This window comes from Eleginops maclovinus, chromosome 22 (assembly GCF_036324505.1).
Source record: "Eleginops maclovinus isolate JMC-PN-2008 ecotype Puerto Natales chromosome 22, JC_Emac_rtc_rv5, whole genome shotgun sequence".
Lineage (NCBI taxonomy): Eukaryota > Metazoa > Chordata > Actinopteri > Perciformes > Eleginopidae > Eleginops > Eleginops maclovinus.
This window is the reverse complement of record NC_086370.1, coordinates 14,759,401-14,779,080: the sequence shown is the minus strand read 5'-3', so window position 1 is coordinate 14,779,080 and position 19,680 is coordinate 14,759,401. Positions and strand designations below refer to the sequence as shown.

Sequence of the window (19,680 nt, the reverse complement as noted above, 5' to 3'; positions counted from 1 at the left end):
TTCGGCGTTGCCCTTTTTAGACAGTCGCACTCAGCAAATGGGAGTTTACCATCTCAGAGGACACTTTACAGTCTATGGGAGGACGGTCGGCTTGTTGTGATAGAAATGCGGTTGAAGCTTATGAGACGACGTTTGTTTATTGACAACTGTTTGTGTTTGAGTATTATTGATCAATCAAGCTTCAATCTAAATTAAAAAATATATATATTTCTAACTTAACCGAACTAGGAAAGCAAACTTTAGCTTTCATCTTGTGAAATACGAGCAGTGTGAGACCTCTTGCTTTTTTCTGTTCTACTCAGGTTGATCTTCACTTTTAATGCAAGTTTAATTTGCATCCAAAACATATTTCTGTCCAAATGAAGGATTTGATAGAAAGCTTAGGCAGATATTAACTTTTATTTCAAGCGACTGTAAAGGCATGTATGTACACCGGACAGGTTTAGCCATTGGGGGTGTTTTCTGTTCCAAAAGGGGGCGGAGCTTGAATTCCAAACTGGAATGAGTTTCCTCCCGATACGTCACTCTGGGATAGGCTGTGAGCTGCGGAGCAACACTGTCTGTCAACGGGGTTTCGGGCTGATTACCTTGGCGTCTCCGGGTAAGCAAAAACTAGAACGTATAAAATAATCTCTGAATAGATTTATGATTAGTTTTACCTTTACTTTATAATAAAAGAGGAGTGTTTTACGCTTCATTACCTCTCGCAACGAGCAGTTTCAAAGTTCGATGCTCACTAAACTACAAGGGAAACTTTTGTCGTCAAGGCCTTGTGTTATTTGTTGCAACAGGTCCTCGACACGGGATACCATTAATGTATTTTATATGTTGTGCATTTTAGTTGGACTTGTGAAATAATTAAGTGTTGTGTTTTGAATGCAGGACGGGACCCCCAAGCGAGAGAAAGTAGCCTTGCCCATCGCGGCTTTAGGCTCTGAGATTAAAGTGATCGCCAGTCCCACAGCTTTCGTCGAAACTGCGAGTTGGGGATTCATGCTGTGTTGGTTAGCTAGATGCGGTACGAAGCTAAAATGATGCCGGTGAGTTCATGTTTTAATTACTTGACTGCAAGTTTCAACGTTTTCCTTTCGCATAGTATTTCTGTTTTCGACACTATATCACCGCAATAACCCTGCATTGTTTCCACTGTGTATTACCTGGCCATTTAAATGGATGTTGTAAGTTGATGCGGTTGCTACTTTTGTGTTGGTAATTTGACAGCACAGGTTTCTGCTGCGAAGTTTACCATGTGTGACAGCAGTGTGTGATCTGTGGTTATGTCATATATTTGCTTTCCATGCATACGGTCTCTTACCGTAAGCTACCTACATGTACAGCAGACAGAGTCCCCTGCGTCAAACTGCCTTTTATAACCTGTCTCGGGACAGTTTACATTAACCTGAAAACATAGTCATTAACTTAACTCTGTAAACCCATTTATTATACGCTTTGTTAGTTTAATACACATCCATTATCCTGCTCAGAACACACAACAAGCAGGGGGCACCTGCCAAGTCTGGATGACACTAAACTAACCTCAGCTCTGGACTCCTGCCATGTCATCACCATCATCACCATCACCATCATCAGGGCTCCATTCCTCTTGCTGCAGTCAAAGCCTCTTTCTCTCAGCACTTCTTTGATGTATGTGGAGAGAGAACAGCAGACAGTGGTCTGTCTGTATGTGCTCACAGTAGACAAATAACCTTCCCAACAAATAGAATTTTAGACACGTTGTTCTATTTTAATAATGCAAGTAAGGATTCAAAGAAGTAGTGGATGAATTTGTAACTAGTAAGCATTCAGCCCAGCAAAATAATTTATTTTTTAAATCGTATGAATTAAAGTTCCCTTCTCAACTTTGTAGACATCAAGGATAACATTTGTTTTCATCATTTAATTGTACCAACAAAGAATATTAATTGCATTATCTAAAACAAAAAAGTAGCAACCTATGCTCAGCATTTCGTCATCTTAACTGACTTAAATGATTAATCTGTTGTCGAAATATTTGCTGGTTAAATTTCTTTTGATCGGCTAACAGTTTAATAAACTAATCTTCGAAAAACCAAAACTGGTTTAGCATTAGTTGCAGGGCTTTTTAGTTTGTAAAGAAAAGAACAGCCATTGTCTGAATGTTAACACTGCAGTGTTTTGTGTTTTCAGCTTTTCTGGTTATTTCTAGATCTTTGCGTTGTTAACAGATATTTTAAATCACATGCTGTACACTTTATTGACAAAGATGTAAACAACTAAGGACAAATCCAGCGTAATCCTCTGTGGTAGTATACTCAGGTTCTCCTAATGATACCCCTTCTGTGCTTCAACCTGCGCTTCCAGTAAAACAGCTTGATCAGTGAATTAATCATCTTAGCTGTGGAGACGGATTCCTATCTATTTGGTGCATGACCTCAGTCTGCTCCAGGCACATGGTTATTTGTTATCACCAAGCTCCCATCTTGTCGAAACTAATATAAATTGTCACCCTTAAACCCTTTCAAACAAGATTTGTTTCTTTATATTCAACATGAGACCTTGTTAACTGCCCCCTTTATCCCTATTCTGACTCCCTGAGAATATCTGTGTGTGTGTTTTGTCGCGTTTGAATGGGACACAGCTTCTGGTGTTGGTCTGATAAACACAAAATGGCCTCTATATATCCATGTTTGATGTGAGGTATTGTCTTAGAAATTACGCCCATAGCCCATGACCCCGCTTGTACATGCCAGGGGCTCAGGGGGTAGTGAGAATGTAGTGTCGTAATTACTGCTAGGATGATAAATAAGGGGTCACTGTTTTCTGAACACAATGAGCTGCAGGGACTCTTTAACAGCTTGTTGTGGAGAGCACATTGTGTGTTTGCCTGACTGAGTGTTGTGGCAGCACCCTGATAAGGGTTGCTCACCCTCTGTTGAACCATAGAATACATTAATTCATTTCTAACTAAGCTTTGTTCTGTCGCTACTTAGTAATGACACATTTAGTCTGGGATTCTCTGCTGGTTTTTAAGCTTATATTATGTTGTCCTTTTTGTTAATATTGATTTATATTCAACACATTGCTCTGGCAAGATACAGTAACAGAAACCCAAACCTGTTAACATCAATAGGGAAAGGTTTCTGCATTATTTTTGATGCAAATGTTGCAGGTATAAGGCACTTCCTCATTCCTCTCCCATGACATAAGTTGCTTGCTGTGTAGATTTCCAAGCAGATAAACTCTTTTGTGCCCATCCTGCATTATTGAGTTTTTTGTTCTTCGACCACACACATGTCTCAATTATACCACAACAAATCTCTCTGTTGCTAGACTTTGTGGTGGGAAAAAAATGAATTGATGCTCTGGGAAGCCTGATTTTGCTTTGTCTGTCAACAGAAACCTGAGAAAGCTTTCTCTCCGGCCACCACAGGCTTTGTGTGTAGCCTGTGGGAGAGTATGTTGTTGTTACGTAAGCAGCCTCATTGGTGATAGCCAAGGCCTCACAAGGGCAATGTTTTGACTTTTATGTTAATAATTAAATAGATTTGACTGTATAACATCAAAAGAATTGTGCAAAAATACACTTATCCCCCAATTTAACAAGCTGGTTATTTTATATAGTTTTTTTTTTTTTTAAGATAGCTTAGAGTAATAAACCAGAATGTAAACAAGCATGATTTTTCATGACAAAACAAAATATTTGCTGAGTCAATTGATGATATTTCAAATCATTTCTTTGATGCACCCTGTTAGACTGCTGGATACTTATGTTATCAGCCTCACATTAGCTAGGTTTCTGAGAGGAAGCACACATGAGTCACCTGAGCAGGTATTGACTTACCATAGATTATTGAGTGACTTCCATCTGGGGGAATGGAGGTGAAAAGCAGAACTACACACTGAAGTGGTACAACTCCAGAAAGATTCAAGCAGCAACAGGATTATGTACGGTTCAAACAGTCTAGCTACTCGGAACATGGTGGCCATGGTTCAGACGTGAAGCCTAGGGAATCAGGGTGGGACCCTTTACCATTAAATATTCCCAGGAAGTAAGATAAAGCTGGGACTAAGGTCGGGGTCGAGTTTACATTTTTGCTTAGTAGTTCTTAACTGAGTAAAATGTTCCGGAAGTACTTAAGTGGCATCCATGATTAGAGCATTTAGGATTCTCTGGATGCTTCCTTTTTAATCTGCTTTAGTTTAGGACACTTTGGTCCATCCTTCACAAAAGGAAACAAGCTAATGCGGTCCAATTCCTTGTGGATGCAAAATATATCGGGACACAATATATGACTGTTCACAGAAACAACCTAAGTATCTAGATGCACTTATTGTATCTCGCAGTGCAGAACTTTGTAGTTTCTGACGGCAGAAGCACATCAATAATATCTTGTTTCCCCTCCTGCCAAATCTGAAGAGCCAATGGGATATGGTATATTAGAATAAGAGCAGTAAGCAGTCCATTTTTCCATTTAACAAGGTATGATTGCAGTTGATGCATTATTCTGTATAATTTACTGCTGTGCAACCCTGATGTTTTGTTGTTTGTTTGTTTTGAATGTCCGACAAGTATTGACATTAAGGCATATGGGGTCCAGAAATTGATACTCATGCTCTGGGAGTTGTACCCCTGGCTCACAGACTTTTGTCCAGGAACTAAATTAAGCTCTAGCCCGTTTGGTCAAAAAGTTCCTGGAAATGTTCCTTCATTGGAAAAGACCTTTTGTATGATGCCTCCTCCAATCACCCGCTGTCCTGCTTCAACAAAGACTCTTTAGCACATGACAACAAAGTGTGTGTTTTTCAATTAGTGTCACATTTTGAATTGCTGGCTGAAGTGTTAGAAAGATGAGTTTTGCATACAGTAAAATCTTATACCACGGACAGGCAGACAAACTATTTAAATAGCAAAGTCTGGTATCTGAAATAGCCTCAACTTTGCTGCGGCCTGGTTTTTACTGTGAATTATCTCATCCGACTGTCGAGCAAAAGGATACATCCACTCCCTTCTGGTTCCTTTTGAATGCCATTTCCCCTTATCTGTCAGATAAGCACGAGTTGGAAAGGTCTTGTAGGCCAGGAATGGAAAGGTATTGTGCAGATCGTAAATGATAGGCTAAGTACTGCAGTGCAGACGGAGAGAAGGGGTTGTCCTGATCGAACAGTCACAGCTCTCTGCAGCTTCAGTGCGTTGTAAAAACGGCTTGTATTTTTTTTCCCTCAATGCCGCAGCTGAATGAGGCTACTGTGTATTCTGATTACGCCCGTGTCCTCGTGTTTGTTACCCCTGACCTTTTCTCCCTCACCCCATAATCCCTCCTAATGCAGCATAAGAAAGTGAGAGAGATGAAGAGGAATAATGCATAATGCACATTTCTGCTGCCTCGTCTTTTTGAAAGACTGCTATGCTGGAACTGTGTCAACTTTTGAGGCTGTGGCAGAGAGAACGGAGACGAAGATGATGCTGCAGTGTCTTACAAACCCGGTGTAATCAGATTCAGAGGTGACTCCCTTCAACAACACCTAGTGGCATCGTTTGCTTACCACAGCAGAACGTGTAATTGAAGTGTGTCTGGACAGAAGGCCCCTAAGGTGAAACCCCTCAGGCATGGTCGGAGATATAGTCCCTGTTATCTTCTGCTGCTGCCACCCTGCCTCACACTACCCAGTCTCCTCGTAGTCCCAGTCCTCCTCCAGGCTTTAGATCAGATGTTTTCTCTATGGTAGTCAATCTCACGGTATCATATCAAGCCTGTCTGACACTCTGCCTCATTGGATCTGACTTCATCCAGGCTCCTTCAAGGCAGGGATACATCTGGAATTTGCTTAGCTGTTTATAAAGTGTAGGTATATATAGTAAAACTAAAGGACACTTAAATATCGGGCTCTTTATTGAGCATAATGCAGGTTTTCCACAGTTGTTGTTCCCTTGTGCCTCCAGCAAACTGTATTATTATACTATACTGTTGCCTTCACTTTAAGGCAAAGTTTTACAGCCTAGGAAATTAACATAACTGATAAATATTTATCACTCTCTCATCAGCAGGGAGTTGCAATCAGGTCAACCTGATTACACGCGACGCATGGGTTTACAGGTTTCTTTGTTTGAGATTAAACAGACTTTGACACTTTGACAAGCCGAAAAAACATGTAAATGCTACTTACAGAGAAAGATAATCCTTTGTCTTCCCCTTTACATCACGTTTTCTTTCTATCTGTTTACTTTGGTTGGATTAGTGCTCATTGGAATGACAGAAAATTATTATTATAAACACTTTATGTTCCTCACTTATAAGTATTTACCTTTAAATTAAACTTTGTGCATATGGTTATTTTGGGTCTTAGTTAGATTATTATTAATGTCGGGCTGTTCTTTGAGTTGTGAGTCAGTTTCTTTTAAATCCATGCAGTATACTCTGAACAATTAATCAGTTAATTACATAAATAATCTGATGCTTTATCCGTAATTAAATGAACATTTTAGCTTTTTTAATTCAAATCATCGTGTTTAGGTAACATTTCTGAAATGTCAGCGTTGAACAAGTTATATTTCTATGAAAAAAAGCTATTATTGTAAGGAGATTTGAGAATAAAAAGTCCCTTGCTGATATTACAGCAAACATCAGTAACCATATGTTATCGGATTTCGTTTAAACAGCAAGCTCAGATAATGAATATCTAACATATTGCAGTATTGACGGGAGTTCTCAGTAACAGGACGGTCTTTCATTTGCCTGTTATCCTGACATTGCAGAGTAATTCCATTACAATCCCTCGTGTTTGTCTATTCCTGGAAATGGGAAACTGCAAAGGCAGACAGTTTGGATCAGTCTTAACTCAATATGGGACCAATTGCATTTAGACAATGATCTTGACAGCCTCATGCCGACAAATTGAGCCTCAAAAGGAGAGAGTGGACAATCAAGGTGGGACACAAAACATCATTCTATTTTTTCTTTCCTTGGGACGGTACACGTGCATCAAGACTTTTTCCACCCACCTTATCTGGGCGATCAGTGGGAGTGTCGCTTACACTCCAGCAGGGCATTCCTGCCTGTAATTGGCTACGGGTACAGTGTTGATCTTTAAACTCAAGACTCATCTCAGAGTCCTCTGTCCACACAACTCAAGAGGCTCGAAAAGCCTGTTCCCTGTTCAGGTGTGCAATACATGGCATCTGCTTCATGGCAAAGAGATCCAAGTTACACAGTAAAGAGCCGCATCAGCAACTAAGAGGCCCTAGGCTTTGATATCTTCAGTGTACAGTGTGTGGCTTAATAGTTCTGAACCTCCCCACAGGGACGCCTTCTTGTTCAATTTCATACAGGAGAGAACTATTGACAAAGAGCCCTGTTTCCTTGCAATAACATCTGTTAAAGTACATCTTTGTTTGTCTTTATTCTCAAGCTCTCTACCTACAGGTCAAGTATGTGCTGCCAGCTGCAGTCACTCTCTCTCTCTCAAAGATGTTCTTATTACAATGTCTTTGGTCTGAGGGTTTGATGTTACTGCCTTTCATCTCACACACACACTGTGTTGTTGTGTCCAGAAAAGATGTTCTTAAGCACGACAACATCACAACGGCACCTAATTTGATTTAAAAAGCAGAAACCAAGCACTTAAATGTGAGTTGTGAATATAAACAAGTGCCTACTCTTGGGCTTTGGTTACCCAGAAGAATATTCTCTTTTAAACTCGAGATGTAGCGTCTGTAGCCTGGCTGCAGGCGATTGAATTTAAGCTGATGATAGTTATACTGAGCCAGTGGGTCTGTTGAAAGGCTATATTTTTATATAGCGGATTAACTTAATCCCTGAGATATAGCCCCAATGACCTAGCCTTATAGCTGCTCTGCTGTTGAAAGTATCTACAGTGCTGGCTGCAGTGTTAACAGCCACATTTCTGTCCAATACATACAATTGTCAGTTTGCAGTTCTGAGCTGTCCCAGTGCCACACTCTGAGAGACAGCTTTGGTTTAGCTGAAGCTGTGATCGAATTAGAAATATATTTTTATAATAGGCAGCAGCCGAGGCAGCCCGTCCCCCTTCTCCTTCCCGAAGGCTCTCTCTTCGCCCTGTCTCAGGTAGGCAGGAAGTGCAATTCAGCAGCTTCTGTCACCCTCTGTGATAGACGGAAGGCAAGCACAATTATGTCAAACATCGGGACACTGCAGCTCCCCGTCAGTGTAAGGTTACCTGAGACGCACTTTCTGGTGAGATGTTGTGCGACTGTTTTGTAATATCAAGTTGTTATTGAACTGTTTAATTTCACTCGCTGTTGTATCAATGAATATTTAATGAACTCTCAAGTCATTTGGCTCAGGCAAAACGGGGGTGGGGGGGGGGGGGGGGGGGGGTCAGGACTTTTCTTACCTGTTTCTCTAAGAAGATAATTTGAGGAAATTCCCCTGCAGTATGACAGGGCATTATGGAGACTTTTTCACCTATTAATATATTGAAATAAACCTTTTATGAGTAAAAATTCACATGTGAAGTTGTATAACACACTAGTCTGCTTACAATGGAAAGTCAAAGTGGGCGTTCTGCCGATAATAATTCAATACTAATGCATTTAACTAAGCAATGTGCAAGATGAATGCAAATATTCCTGATTAGTTTAAATAATTCTGAATAGGGTAACCATATTGGAAACTTTCCATTGGAATTATGGGAATTCATGGGAACTAACTGGGAATTAATGCAATGGCTTGAACAGATATATCAATAGTTAGGCTAGCTAAACAACTGGAATGATGTTCAAAACATCTTGCAGGAGACGGATAAAAACAGCATCACATTTGAGGGAGGTAGCATCTTTATAAGAGTGCCTCATAGATGGTTAATGAAGTGATGCTAGCTATGGCTTATTTACCATTTAAGTTATCAGCTAGCTATCTACTAGATGAATACATTTGTATGTGATATTTGCAATTTAAACATAAATAAATATATTACTCCATAATATCATATTGTTTTTTGTGTTTTGTGCTACGTGTTTTCATCCATGTACAGCACTTTGTTTCAGCTGTGGCTGTTTTTAAAGGGCTTTATAAATAAAGTTGCTTCAATGCTCTTGTGCTTTGGGCTCAAAAGTGTGGTCCAGTCTTCTAGAAATCATATGTGCATGTGATGGAGGAATGCACAGTGCCTGTAGGGGGTGTGGTCTCAATAGCCACGCAGTAAGCAGTGTGCTATGTACATGAGATTGAGGAATGGCATGGATATACTCGATCGATTTGGCATCTGTTTGTTTTAGTCAAGATTATGCTAAGATATACTTTCCCCAACTATATTTAAGTTCCATATGAAGAGCCAACCTTCAATTTAGAAAATTCCCAGTTTATTCCCATAATTTCCCGTTAATTCCCATGGAAAGTTTCCATCTTTCAAAATTCCTGGAATTTTGCAACCCTAATTCTGAATATGTTGCACGTGTGTGCGTGTCCCAGCCTATAAGCAGCACCCGCACGCATTAGGTGGATGAAGGTCGGCAGCAGAGTGCTAACTCATCCAGATGGAGGCTGGGCCTGGGTAGTGCTGGACCTGGATCATTAACTTTAGTGCTGAGGAGAATTGGCTTTCAGTGTAGGTATTGCCACCCCGCAAGACTCCAAACCCCCTCCCATCTCACTCTCTTTCAGCCCCGTTCTCCCCCCTCCTCCACCCCTCTCACTTTGTTGTCTCTCTTCCACTCTCCAAATATAAACAGGGTCATTTGAATGTCCTGCGTTGCTGGGAAGTTGTGATGATGTCAGCTGCTCTGCGCTCATCTCTGAAGGCGTCATGAAATGGATGCCAGTTGAGGTTTTATTTTAATTACTGGCCCCTGACGGTGTAATTCATTATGTTTACTGATTCCTGTTTGTTCCCACCTTCCGCAAACAGTACAACTACTCTGATAAGGGGACAGGAAGTGAAACGTTTTGGCTTTATTCTCCGGGGTGGTCTCTCACCATAGAGCTGTTAGGTCCTGTATGGCCTGTGAGGAACACGGGGGAAATGTCTGCCCTGTAGATTACGGACGGGATGACTCACTGCTGATTCGCTGTATTGATGGGGATCTTCAATTTGCATCACTATGGAACAAAACAGTTGACTCAGCTCCTCTGAGTCAGACTGCTGCCCGTTGTTTGCACCTTTACCTCATCACCAGGAAAAAAACCACCCAGTTCGGTAAGGTTCATTTGAAGAAGAAAAGGGGGATAAAGCCACTCATCTTCAGGCTGCTGTGCTGCTCAGTGCAACCTACAGTTCAAAAGCTACTCTTTGGCTGCAGCTGCTCCGCATGCTCGCCCCCCCGAGCCCTTTGTGCTCGTGACCCTGTTGACCTGGTGTTCCCACAGTGGCCCCTTAGGCACAGCAGTCCACGGCAGCGCGCTTAGAAAAAAAAACCTGTCAGTCCAACCTGGAAGTTCAGGAAGCTAACAATACAATTCTGACAATGACACACTTTCCAGGTGATTCTAGCTCTCTGGCTGCAGCTTTATTGGAGTCACTGTGTAGACACAGGGCCAAATACAAACGTTTAATAAGTGTGTGTTCGTGTGACATGCCCCAGGGCACCCATGTTATGTCACAATATTAGTTTTATTACAGCCTTTTAGAGCCCTCCCCCTCCTTTCGTGTGATCAGATTACAGATGGGAGTATATTCCAGCTTGCCCTAAAAGCCTCTTAAACAAACATCTGTATATCATCAAAGAGACAGGGTTTTTCACTTCCTGTTTACTGACCGTGTTTGTGTATTTATATGGTATTACATAGGCAGACTTTTGACTCCCAGATGTGCATTTTTAAATTGACTATCAAGGGTTTAGTTTGACATAAGCCTTCTTTCTTTCATTAAACTGGACTCCCAACACCTACTATGTAAATATAAAGTATTTTTGATGAGTATTGATTTGAGAATCCTTTAAAATGTTTTGTTTTAATACAGAAGCGGTTTTATTGGAATTGAGAAATGAATTCCACCTTTGGGAGGCTTGCTGTAAGACGGATCTATTTCCTGCTCAGTGTCAATGTCTTTTTTGCTGCAGTAGCTAAAGGCTTTCACTCTCCGCTTTTAATGACATCTCAATAGATTTCTTGATAGTCCTTGACCATTCTCTACTATCGGTCAGTCTAACACTAACATACAGCTCTGGAAAAAATTAAGAAACCACTCCAATTTTTTTCTTAAATCTCAATCTCTACATGTATGGCAGCCATTGGTCTCTTAATTTTTTCTGTGACTGTACACATCCAGCGTTGCCAGGGTCCTCAGTGGGCTGTCTGACATGACTGTGTGTGTGTGTGTGTGGGGAGAGGGGGGGGATTGAGGGATCTCTCACAGTGGTGACAGCACTAGTTAACAGTAAGATGGCGTTGGGCGAAATAGAATTCTGGGCGCTGGCCTGTGATTTCTCTGTTGACACAGAGGAATGAGGACTGGGGAACATACTGCTCTCTGTAGCTACTATCAGACATGCACCCCCTTTTCTAACGAGAATTTAACATGTCGCTCTTAGGTCTGAATAAGTATGACAGTCCTTTTAGGCTAGACCTGGTAACATTTCTGTGTAACTTTTAAACTCGGTAACATTTGAAGGCTGATGGAATAACAATGACTGCAGCAGTTAAATGTTAAACATGCAGAGAGAAACATTCAATACATGTATTTTAATGCCTCTTAAAATGACTGCATTAAATGTGTTAACTATCAATAACAAATCTGGCTCACGGTCTCTATTCTTATCCAGTATTCACTCCTGCCAAATGCACTCAATGAATAGCTAGCAAAACTCTTTACATACAGCATGTGAGCTTAGAGAAATGAAATGAGTGTCCCAGCTTGATGTCTTGCCATGTAATGCTGGTGCGCTGTGAGATATTCTAAAAGAGGCAGCAGAAATGAGTCTTGAACAACATTTTTATACGAAAACAAGCTGTGAAAATGCATCTGTACTCTCACTGTTAGGAATGGTGTCACGGTTTTGCTTACAATGGTCATTAAATGCTTAAAGACAACATGTTTTTTTAAATGTAATTGTGCTGAATAAAGCAGTTTGAAGCTTAAACATGAAAATCTACTATGTATGAATGACAAACTTATACAATTAACAGATGAGGACTAATGTTACTCCTTCCCTGTCTGAAAAGTGATAGTTCGACCAGATACCACATACACACACACACACACACACTTGTCTCTTGTATTGTCTCTCTATCTAATGCCTCTCTCTCTCTCGCTCTCCTGCTGTCCCCAGATGTTCCTGACAGTATACCTCAGTAACAATGACCAGCATTTTACTGAGGTCCCCGTTACCCCGGAGACACTGTGCCGGGACGTGGTGGAGTTGTGCAAGGAGCCGGGGGAGGCCGACTGCCACCTTGCCGAGATGTGGCGTGGATCTGGTGAGTGTCAGTGCCGGCTCACGCACCTGATCCGTCTACACACGAGGAACGCCATGAGAGGCTCAGTAACGGCGTGCTGAGGAATATGGATGTATCCTCAGGGACCGTGGGCGGACACTTGTTTGTCCTCCTCCATTTAATGAGAGGGAAATTGCTTTTTCTGAAGTAGACCATATATGGAGATTAGCTTTGTGGTCAACTGCTTGGAGATTTCTTTTTTTGGGTCTGCAATGCAAATGAAGCCCATAATCCCCGTAACAAACACAAGCATCCAGACATCTCCCTCATCAGGTGAGAGGGGACGGGTGGGGGGAGGGGGGTTAAGATGTTCCCCCTTTTCCCCCATTCTCTGTGAGTCAGGAGGTTTTCAGAATCAGAACTCAAGGAGCCTGGCTTCGTAGCTGTTTCCATGGTGATGCTGCCATAAGAGTGAATATAGTACCAATCATTGAGTACTTCCACAAGTAGTTGAAAAGATTGTCACATTTTGCAGCCATGGCTCTCCTTGAAAACACAGCAGTGACATTTTTGCACGAAGATGTAGATGCAAAGCTATAAATAAGCTCAACATTACAGTCAGCGCAGATTTGTTTTGCAGGCACGCCATCACAATAGATCATTGTCATTGACCTCTACTTGACTGTAATGTGTCAGTCCATTTGTGTAATGAAATGGTCTTAAGCAGGCTGAACAATATGTCTGAGGAATGGATGATGAGCTCTCTGGCTCAGTACCAGCCAGAATAATTGACAAGACATCCCAGTTGCTTCCCCCCCAAGGTCAGAAAGGTCCACTAGATGTCGAAGGTGCTGGTGAAATACAAATGGTACCACATTACAATAAGACTACCCTTATAAAGGATTCATAAAGTGTTTATAATTAGGTTATTAATTAGGTTGTAAACACATTATTAATCATGAAGAACCATTTACATCAACACAGGCTCACTATTTGGCAAGATGACTAACTCTCGTATTTGCTACCTAGCTTACTTCGTCTTCTTCATCAAGCAAAATCCTCTTTATCTGTTGTTCACTGAGTTGATCCCCCCCATCCACCTTGATGTTTTTTGGCATCAAAGTGTGCTAAGTAGCCAATATAAGGCTTAGCAGCACAGATAAAAGTGGGCTCACTATTTGGCAAGCAACCATTCACAGTTGCCCTGTTTATCTCCTCTTATAAACGCTTACTAATGATTTATAAAGTGTTCACAACCTAATTAATAAATGAATTACAAATGATTCGTAAACCCTTTATAAGGGTAGTCTAATTGTAAAGTGGTACTGTAGAAATAATGTCAGTGTAGCCTAGCTGTGTTGGGCTAAAGTGTTTGCGCAAGATTATACAAAGCGCACCTGTCTTGTGCACTTACATCCCTATTGTCACATGTTTCCAACCATGCCAAACTAAATATAACGAAAACGTTTCAATATTGATTTTGTAGGTGCGTCTTTTCTAGTGTGCTGACGTAACTCTGTATTCTGTCTGCAGAGCGAGCTGTAGGGGACGGAGAGAGGATGCTGGATGTGCTCCAACGTTGGGGACAACACAGGGCCGAGGTGCGCTTCTTTCTGCGTCACAATCGAGCCCCGAGCAGGGAATCCGGTAAGTGTCCTAGCCCCACCACAGATACAACAGATTATGAAGCAGGAGCAAGGGTTTCTTAGTCCTCTCACTCAAGGGTCATGGTGCAATCCCCAGAGAAAAGACATTTGACACCAACGTAGTAAACTCCAGAGATGCCTGCAGCCTCCAAAGGCAAACACAACTCTGGTGTTAAGGGTTCATGAAAGGCAGTTAACTTAAACAGCTGAGAATAAACCAGACCACCTCAGCTTGTACTCTACAGAGGGTTTTATATTAGTAGGCCTTAAATCAAGCTTTATTTAGCCGTACCGTTTGAGGCCAGGGCGCCCAAGGTACAATGTCATAAGCCTGTTACTTCGCAGTTTTCTTAGGAACACAGAAAACGCTAGTATTTTTGGTCGTGCGCTATCCTTTCAGCCCCCAGTTGCGTAACTAAGTCCTTTTACCCCTCACAGCTTGAGTCAGGCCCGGGGATTAGATGGCTGTTTTCCCTTCCTGTTATCTTAGTCCGCTCTTGTTTTCCCACACTGTTAACTTAGCTCGGCTCAGTGTTTGCAACCCAGTTGAGCATTACCTTTTTCTATGACTACTTTTTTTTATTAAGGACTGGTGCATTTGGTGTCCTGTTTGTCCATGTAGTAACACAGAGCTAGTTAATTGTTAACCCTTCCTGATTCTGTGCAGGCTCTCCCCAGGTCAGAGAACAATTATTCTCTGCTGAATTGAGCTAGCAAAGTCATGTTATATTCAATGTTGCTTATAGAGTCTTACCATGGTGTTATATTTACAGCAACACTCAACCAGTGCATGTATTTAACATGCATACTGTATGTCAGGGGTCATCTAAGACCATTATGGAAGCTAAAGGGCTTTGGTAATGGGTCAATGCTTTAAGATCTGGACTGTCAGACCCCCACCACTCTGAGCTGTTAAAAGCCAGTAGCATGTTTGGATATTAGTGCACATACAGTAAATATACACACTGTTGTGGAACCCGCTGCCAGACGGTTATGTATGAGGTATAATCCTGAGATTACTGCAAGTCACAAAGACCACTGATCCCAGTTGTTTTCCCAGGGCAGCTTAGATCATTTGTTCTGTTGTGCCGAGCCATCTACTGATCTACACTCTCTTCTGCAGCTAGTCCAGAGAAAGTGGTTCAGTAAATGGCCAGAGAAAGCTCCAGTCATTCTCACAGTTGTCTGTCTAGGCTGATAGTTTTCATGGTTTGGACTTAGATGAAGATCCACACTAGATTTTGATGTCTGAGGAAATGTTCTATGTTGTTGGTTCCTCAGGCGGCTCAAGAGGCTCAGAGCAGAAAAGGAATGGAGTGAAGGCACCCCCAGACAGACGCATGGAGAATGGGGTGAGTTTGTATATGTTTTATTTTTAAGTTGAAATGCATTCAACAGCGTGCTTACAATTTAACAAACATTTTCTTACCTAAGAAAAACATCTGTTTTAATGCATCTCATTGAAATAACATTTACAGAATTACAGTCATATATTCCTTGGATCACTGCATTTCTTTTGAAAGAAATGTTGATGCAGTACGAATAGTTTCCATATATTTGTTTTATTCTTGTTGCACAGTTCATAGACTTTATTATTTAATAACCTATTTAATAACCATATGACCTGATTTGTTGTTCCCTTTTAAACTGAACAACAAACCCACTTTGCTGAGGGGTTATCATTAATTCACTTCAAAACACCCTGAAGTATATAAAAGCAAATGAAAAATGAATCAGTGCATCATAACATGGACTGTTTTCTTGAATAATCAAGTAGAAAATGTAACTTGTAAATAAATGTTGTGCTGCATAACTTCCAATCATTAATGTGTTCTCTTTTATCCTTGTCCCTTTTATTCATCCATCCATTCCCAGGTGGTGACACCGCGGATGGACATGACACTGGCCGAGCTGCAAGAGATGGCTTCCAGGCAGCAGCAACAAATAGACGCTCAGCAACAGCTCCTTGCTTCCAAGGTGAATAAAGAGGAAGTGCAAGATGAAAGGAGCGATGGTAGAGAGTCGGGTGGATACTAGGGACACGAGGTTCAAGTGGTGGAGATGAAAGTAAAAGCCAGAGAGACGGAATAATAAAGCAAGATGAAAGGGGAAGTTATTGGGACAAAGTGGACAGATAATACAAAGGTGCTATAATAAGTCTAGTGCACTCATGGATATAAAGATGCTTAGATAAGAACACACATGATGGTTGTGATAGACAGGTGTGATGAGTTGTGTATGGCTGCAGGTGTAGTGTTTATAATTTGAGAAGCCTGAGAGTGCAGAGGGCCTTGGATTCTCACACTGCTGTATTTCAAAATCTTGGTTTTTTTCTTAGTTAGGACTTGTCTGTTTTTCTCAGGAGATTTTTGTGACAGCAGGAAAGGCATTTGACAAAAGCAGGCGTGATGATAAATATTGTGACCATTTTTCCTCCTCCTTTAGTCCTTGCTGATCTAAACCACTCTCCCTAGCTGATTTTTTAAAATAAATATGTTTTAATAATGCCCCGCAGGCTGAAACTTGTCTGTAACTCACTGTAGCATTCTGATCGAAGCAACTGTTGCCTGAGGATGATTTAGGAAGCCAAGGAATGCAGCTACATGCAGTCATAAGCACTTGCACAATCCAGAAAACAAACATTACAATCAGCACACATCACCTGGTACAGGTAGAGACGCTGCTGTGTTCATCTCAGAACCGGTTTGAATGGTCAGGTGCACACACTGTTTCATTGTTCAAGACTTATGATTGAACTTCTCACTCTTTGTCACCGCACGCAGAGTTTTCTTGGCTCTTATAGATATTGTCCCATGAGAAAAAGCGATGGGATTTTTCCTCTGGATTTTGGAATATTGCAGAAAATAAGATCTGTGCTGGAACTTTAATGTTACTTAACATATTTTGATCAGCAGGATATTTTCCACATACACTGCCCGGCCAAAAAGAAGGCTCACAAGCCTGTGGGGGGCAGTGCTATGATCTGGGGTTGCTGCAGTTGGTCTGGTCTAGGTTCAGCAACGTTATGTGCCCAAAGAATGAGGTCAGCTGATTACCTGAATATACTGAAGGACCAGGTTATTCCATCAGATGGATTTTTTCTTCCCTGATGGCACGGGCATGTTCCATCGGGCTCAAATTGTGAAAGAGTGGTTCAGGGAGCATGAGACATCATTTTCACACATGGAATTGCCACCACAGAGTCCAGACCTGAACCCGATTGGGAATATTTGGGATGTGCTGGAAAATACTTTGCTAGACAAGACAGAAATAAAAGTTGTGACATTGCAGAAGCTTGTGGAAACGATGCCACAGTGAATGCGTGCCGTAATCAAAGCTAAAGGCGGTCCAACGAAATATTAGAGTGTGTGACCTTTTCTTTGGCCTGGCAGTGTATTATCACCACTATATGATTTTGATCTAAAGTGAATTGCTAAAGTAGCTATAAATGATCTGCATCATGGTCACTGAGGTGCTTGTCACCACCTCAAAGTTAATCCAGACTCGTTTTTAGCAATTGCCCCTTTGTAAGAAACAGAATTCAGTAGTGGGGTTATTAATGATAGATTGTATGTCTTAAATTAAATGTCAAATATGTTTTGCTTTTGTCACAGATTTTATTTCAGGCATCTAATCAAAGACGATAAAAAAAAGTGTTAAAATGCTCACTTATTTCAGTGTTTTGAGATCCATTATTCTACCAGTCTATTTAGCCTGCGCGTTGATATAAAAAGCATTCCTAACAGCCTGCAAGAGCTGTTAGAGGGAAGGAAACTCAGCACTGGATTACTCATAACTTATAGTTAACAGGGTTGTGTCCGTAAATAATGTTCCTGACCTTTGCTCCCTCTCTCCCCTTTGCTTTTTCTTCAGGAGCAGCGTCTGCGCTACTTGAAGCAGCAGGAGCAGCGTCAGCAGCAGCAGGCCTCTGAGCAGGAGAAGCTGCAGCGCCTGCGAGAGAACATCGAGAACCAGGAAACTCGGCTCAAGAAGGTCCGGGCCCTCAAGGGACAGGTGGAGCAGAAGCGCCTCAGCAATGGCAAACTGGGTAAGCTCATCATGCACCTAAAGGATTTTATGAATGAATTCCTCCTCAGAATATTAATTTTAATCGATTATTTCTCTGATTTTGTGATGTTCTATGTCCCTGACTTCTCTGTGGTTTCCTCTCATCTGTATTCCACTTCCTTTCCAGTGGAGGAGATAGAGCAGATGAACAACCTGTTTCAGCAGAAGCAGAGAGAACTAGTGATGGCTGCTACCAAGGTGGAGGATCTCAGCCGACAGCTGGAGTTGCTTAAAAATGGCAAAATGGATAACTTCCATGACAACCAGAGCTCTGTGGCGGAACTAGACCGCCTGTACAAGGAGCTACAGGTGTGCAGAAACAACTTTCACTAAATTACATTAATCAGCACAACACAGTATTTATTTTAATGAGCACAAACATTGAACCATCTCTTCCTTTTGTCCTTCTTGGCTGTCAGCTGAGGAACAAGCTCAACCAGGATCAGAACTCTAAGTTGCAGCAGCAGCGAGAGGGCCTGAACAAGCGCAACATGGAGGTGGCTGCCATGGACAAACGCATCATTGAGCTCAGGGATCGGCTGTGGAAGAAGAAGGCAGCACTGCAGCAGAAAGAGAACTTGCCTGTAAGTATCAACACCATAAATACACATCTGTGACCTGATACAGAACCCTGTGAGGAGTCTTTGTTGTATATTTTGTGATAAGATGTTTTTGCAATTTCCCCAAGCCACAATATTTAAAAATGCAAATAAATTCTGGAAAAGATTTTGATCAGAGCTCCCCCTAGTGGCCTCATATTAAAGGCTGTTTGTATGTCTCTTTCCCTCCGGAAGCCTCAGATACCGTGGCATTCAGAGCTCACCCATTCCAACGTAAGGCTCCTTGACTTAAAATCTTCTGTGTGGGAAAACCTAGTGATGCCCTCACTCGCAGGAGATCACTCCTATCCGCCTTTTTTCCACTCTTTGATCTCTTTGTCTGAGATAGCTGGTGTGGATTTGATTGTCATTTTGATTAGAGTCACATCTGAGTTTACACTCCCGCTGTTTCCAGTTCCGTTTGGTAGAAACAACTTCTGAAGAGAAAAGAGGAGGAATGACATGTCAGGCTGGCAGGAATGTCAGGGAAGATGCTATCTACTATGACTGCCCAGAAACAGGAAAAGACAAATAATTGGTTTACTGATGCAAACAAACTTCTTACCAACACCGTTTGCTTTTAAAAACAGAATTTAGCAGATACCAGAAATTAACAGGCTGACTAACCCAGTCTCTTTACTAGATCTTATGGTGTTATAAGTGTTGGCTCTGAGCTCGCTGCCTGGTGTCTCCCTGCTCCACTCTCCCTTTACAGGAGTTGTTTTGAACACATGTTGCCATGGGACTGTAAAGAAGAGTCAACAGACTGTTAGGAAGGAACATTAACACGTTCACTGCTTGAGATCGAATGCTTGTGAAGGGATAGCAGAAGATGTCAGGGTGAAACAAAAATGAAACATAATCATCTGACCGAGTGATGGATGATTCTAGGTTTTTAAAAACACAAGTCATTTTACTTTATCCTTAAGAGGTTGTTTCTTTATTTATATTTACTGATCAGGTGAACTTCCTCTCAGACATAATTTAGGCGTTTCATTGGCCTTCACAATTAACTTTCTGTCTTTCAACCAAATTAAC

At 41.5% G+C, this 19,680-nt stretch overlaps 1 protein-coding gene across 3 annotated transcripts in view; it reads left to right on the top strand.

The window, feature by feature from the left end:
* Positions 1-524: 524 nt before the first annotated feature.
* Positions 525-19,680, top strand: part of tp53bp2a (tumor protein p53 binding protein, 2a) — a 29,976-nt gene continuing 10,820 nt past the window's right edge. For 2 of the 3 annotated variants that reach the window (XM_063874816.1, XM_063874815.1), the window contains exons 1-9: positions 525-601; positions 883-1,040; positions 12,224-12,371; positions 13,863-13,976; positions 15,257-15,327; positions 15,851-15,952; positions 17,849-18,023; positions 18,171-18,352; positions 18,463-18,627. In XM_063874816.1, the coding sequence (XP_063730886.1) occupies positions 1,014-1,040; positions 12,224-12,371; positions 13,863-13,976; positions 15,257-15,327; positions 15,851-15,952; positions 17,849-18,023; positions 18,171-18,352; positions 18,463-18,627 (984 nt within the window). In that variant the 5' untranslated portion in view covers positions 525-601; positions 883-1,013. Of the gene's footprint in view, positions 602-882; positions 1,041-12,223; positions 12,372-13,862; positions 13,977-15,256; positions 15,328-15,850; positions 15,953-17,848; positions 18,024-18,170; positions 18,353-18,462; positions 18,628-18,837; positions 18,877-19,680 lie in introns of all 3 variants that reach the window. The other variant, XM_063874814.1, reaches the window with a different exon arrangement.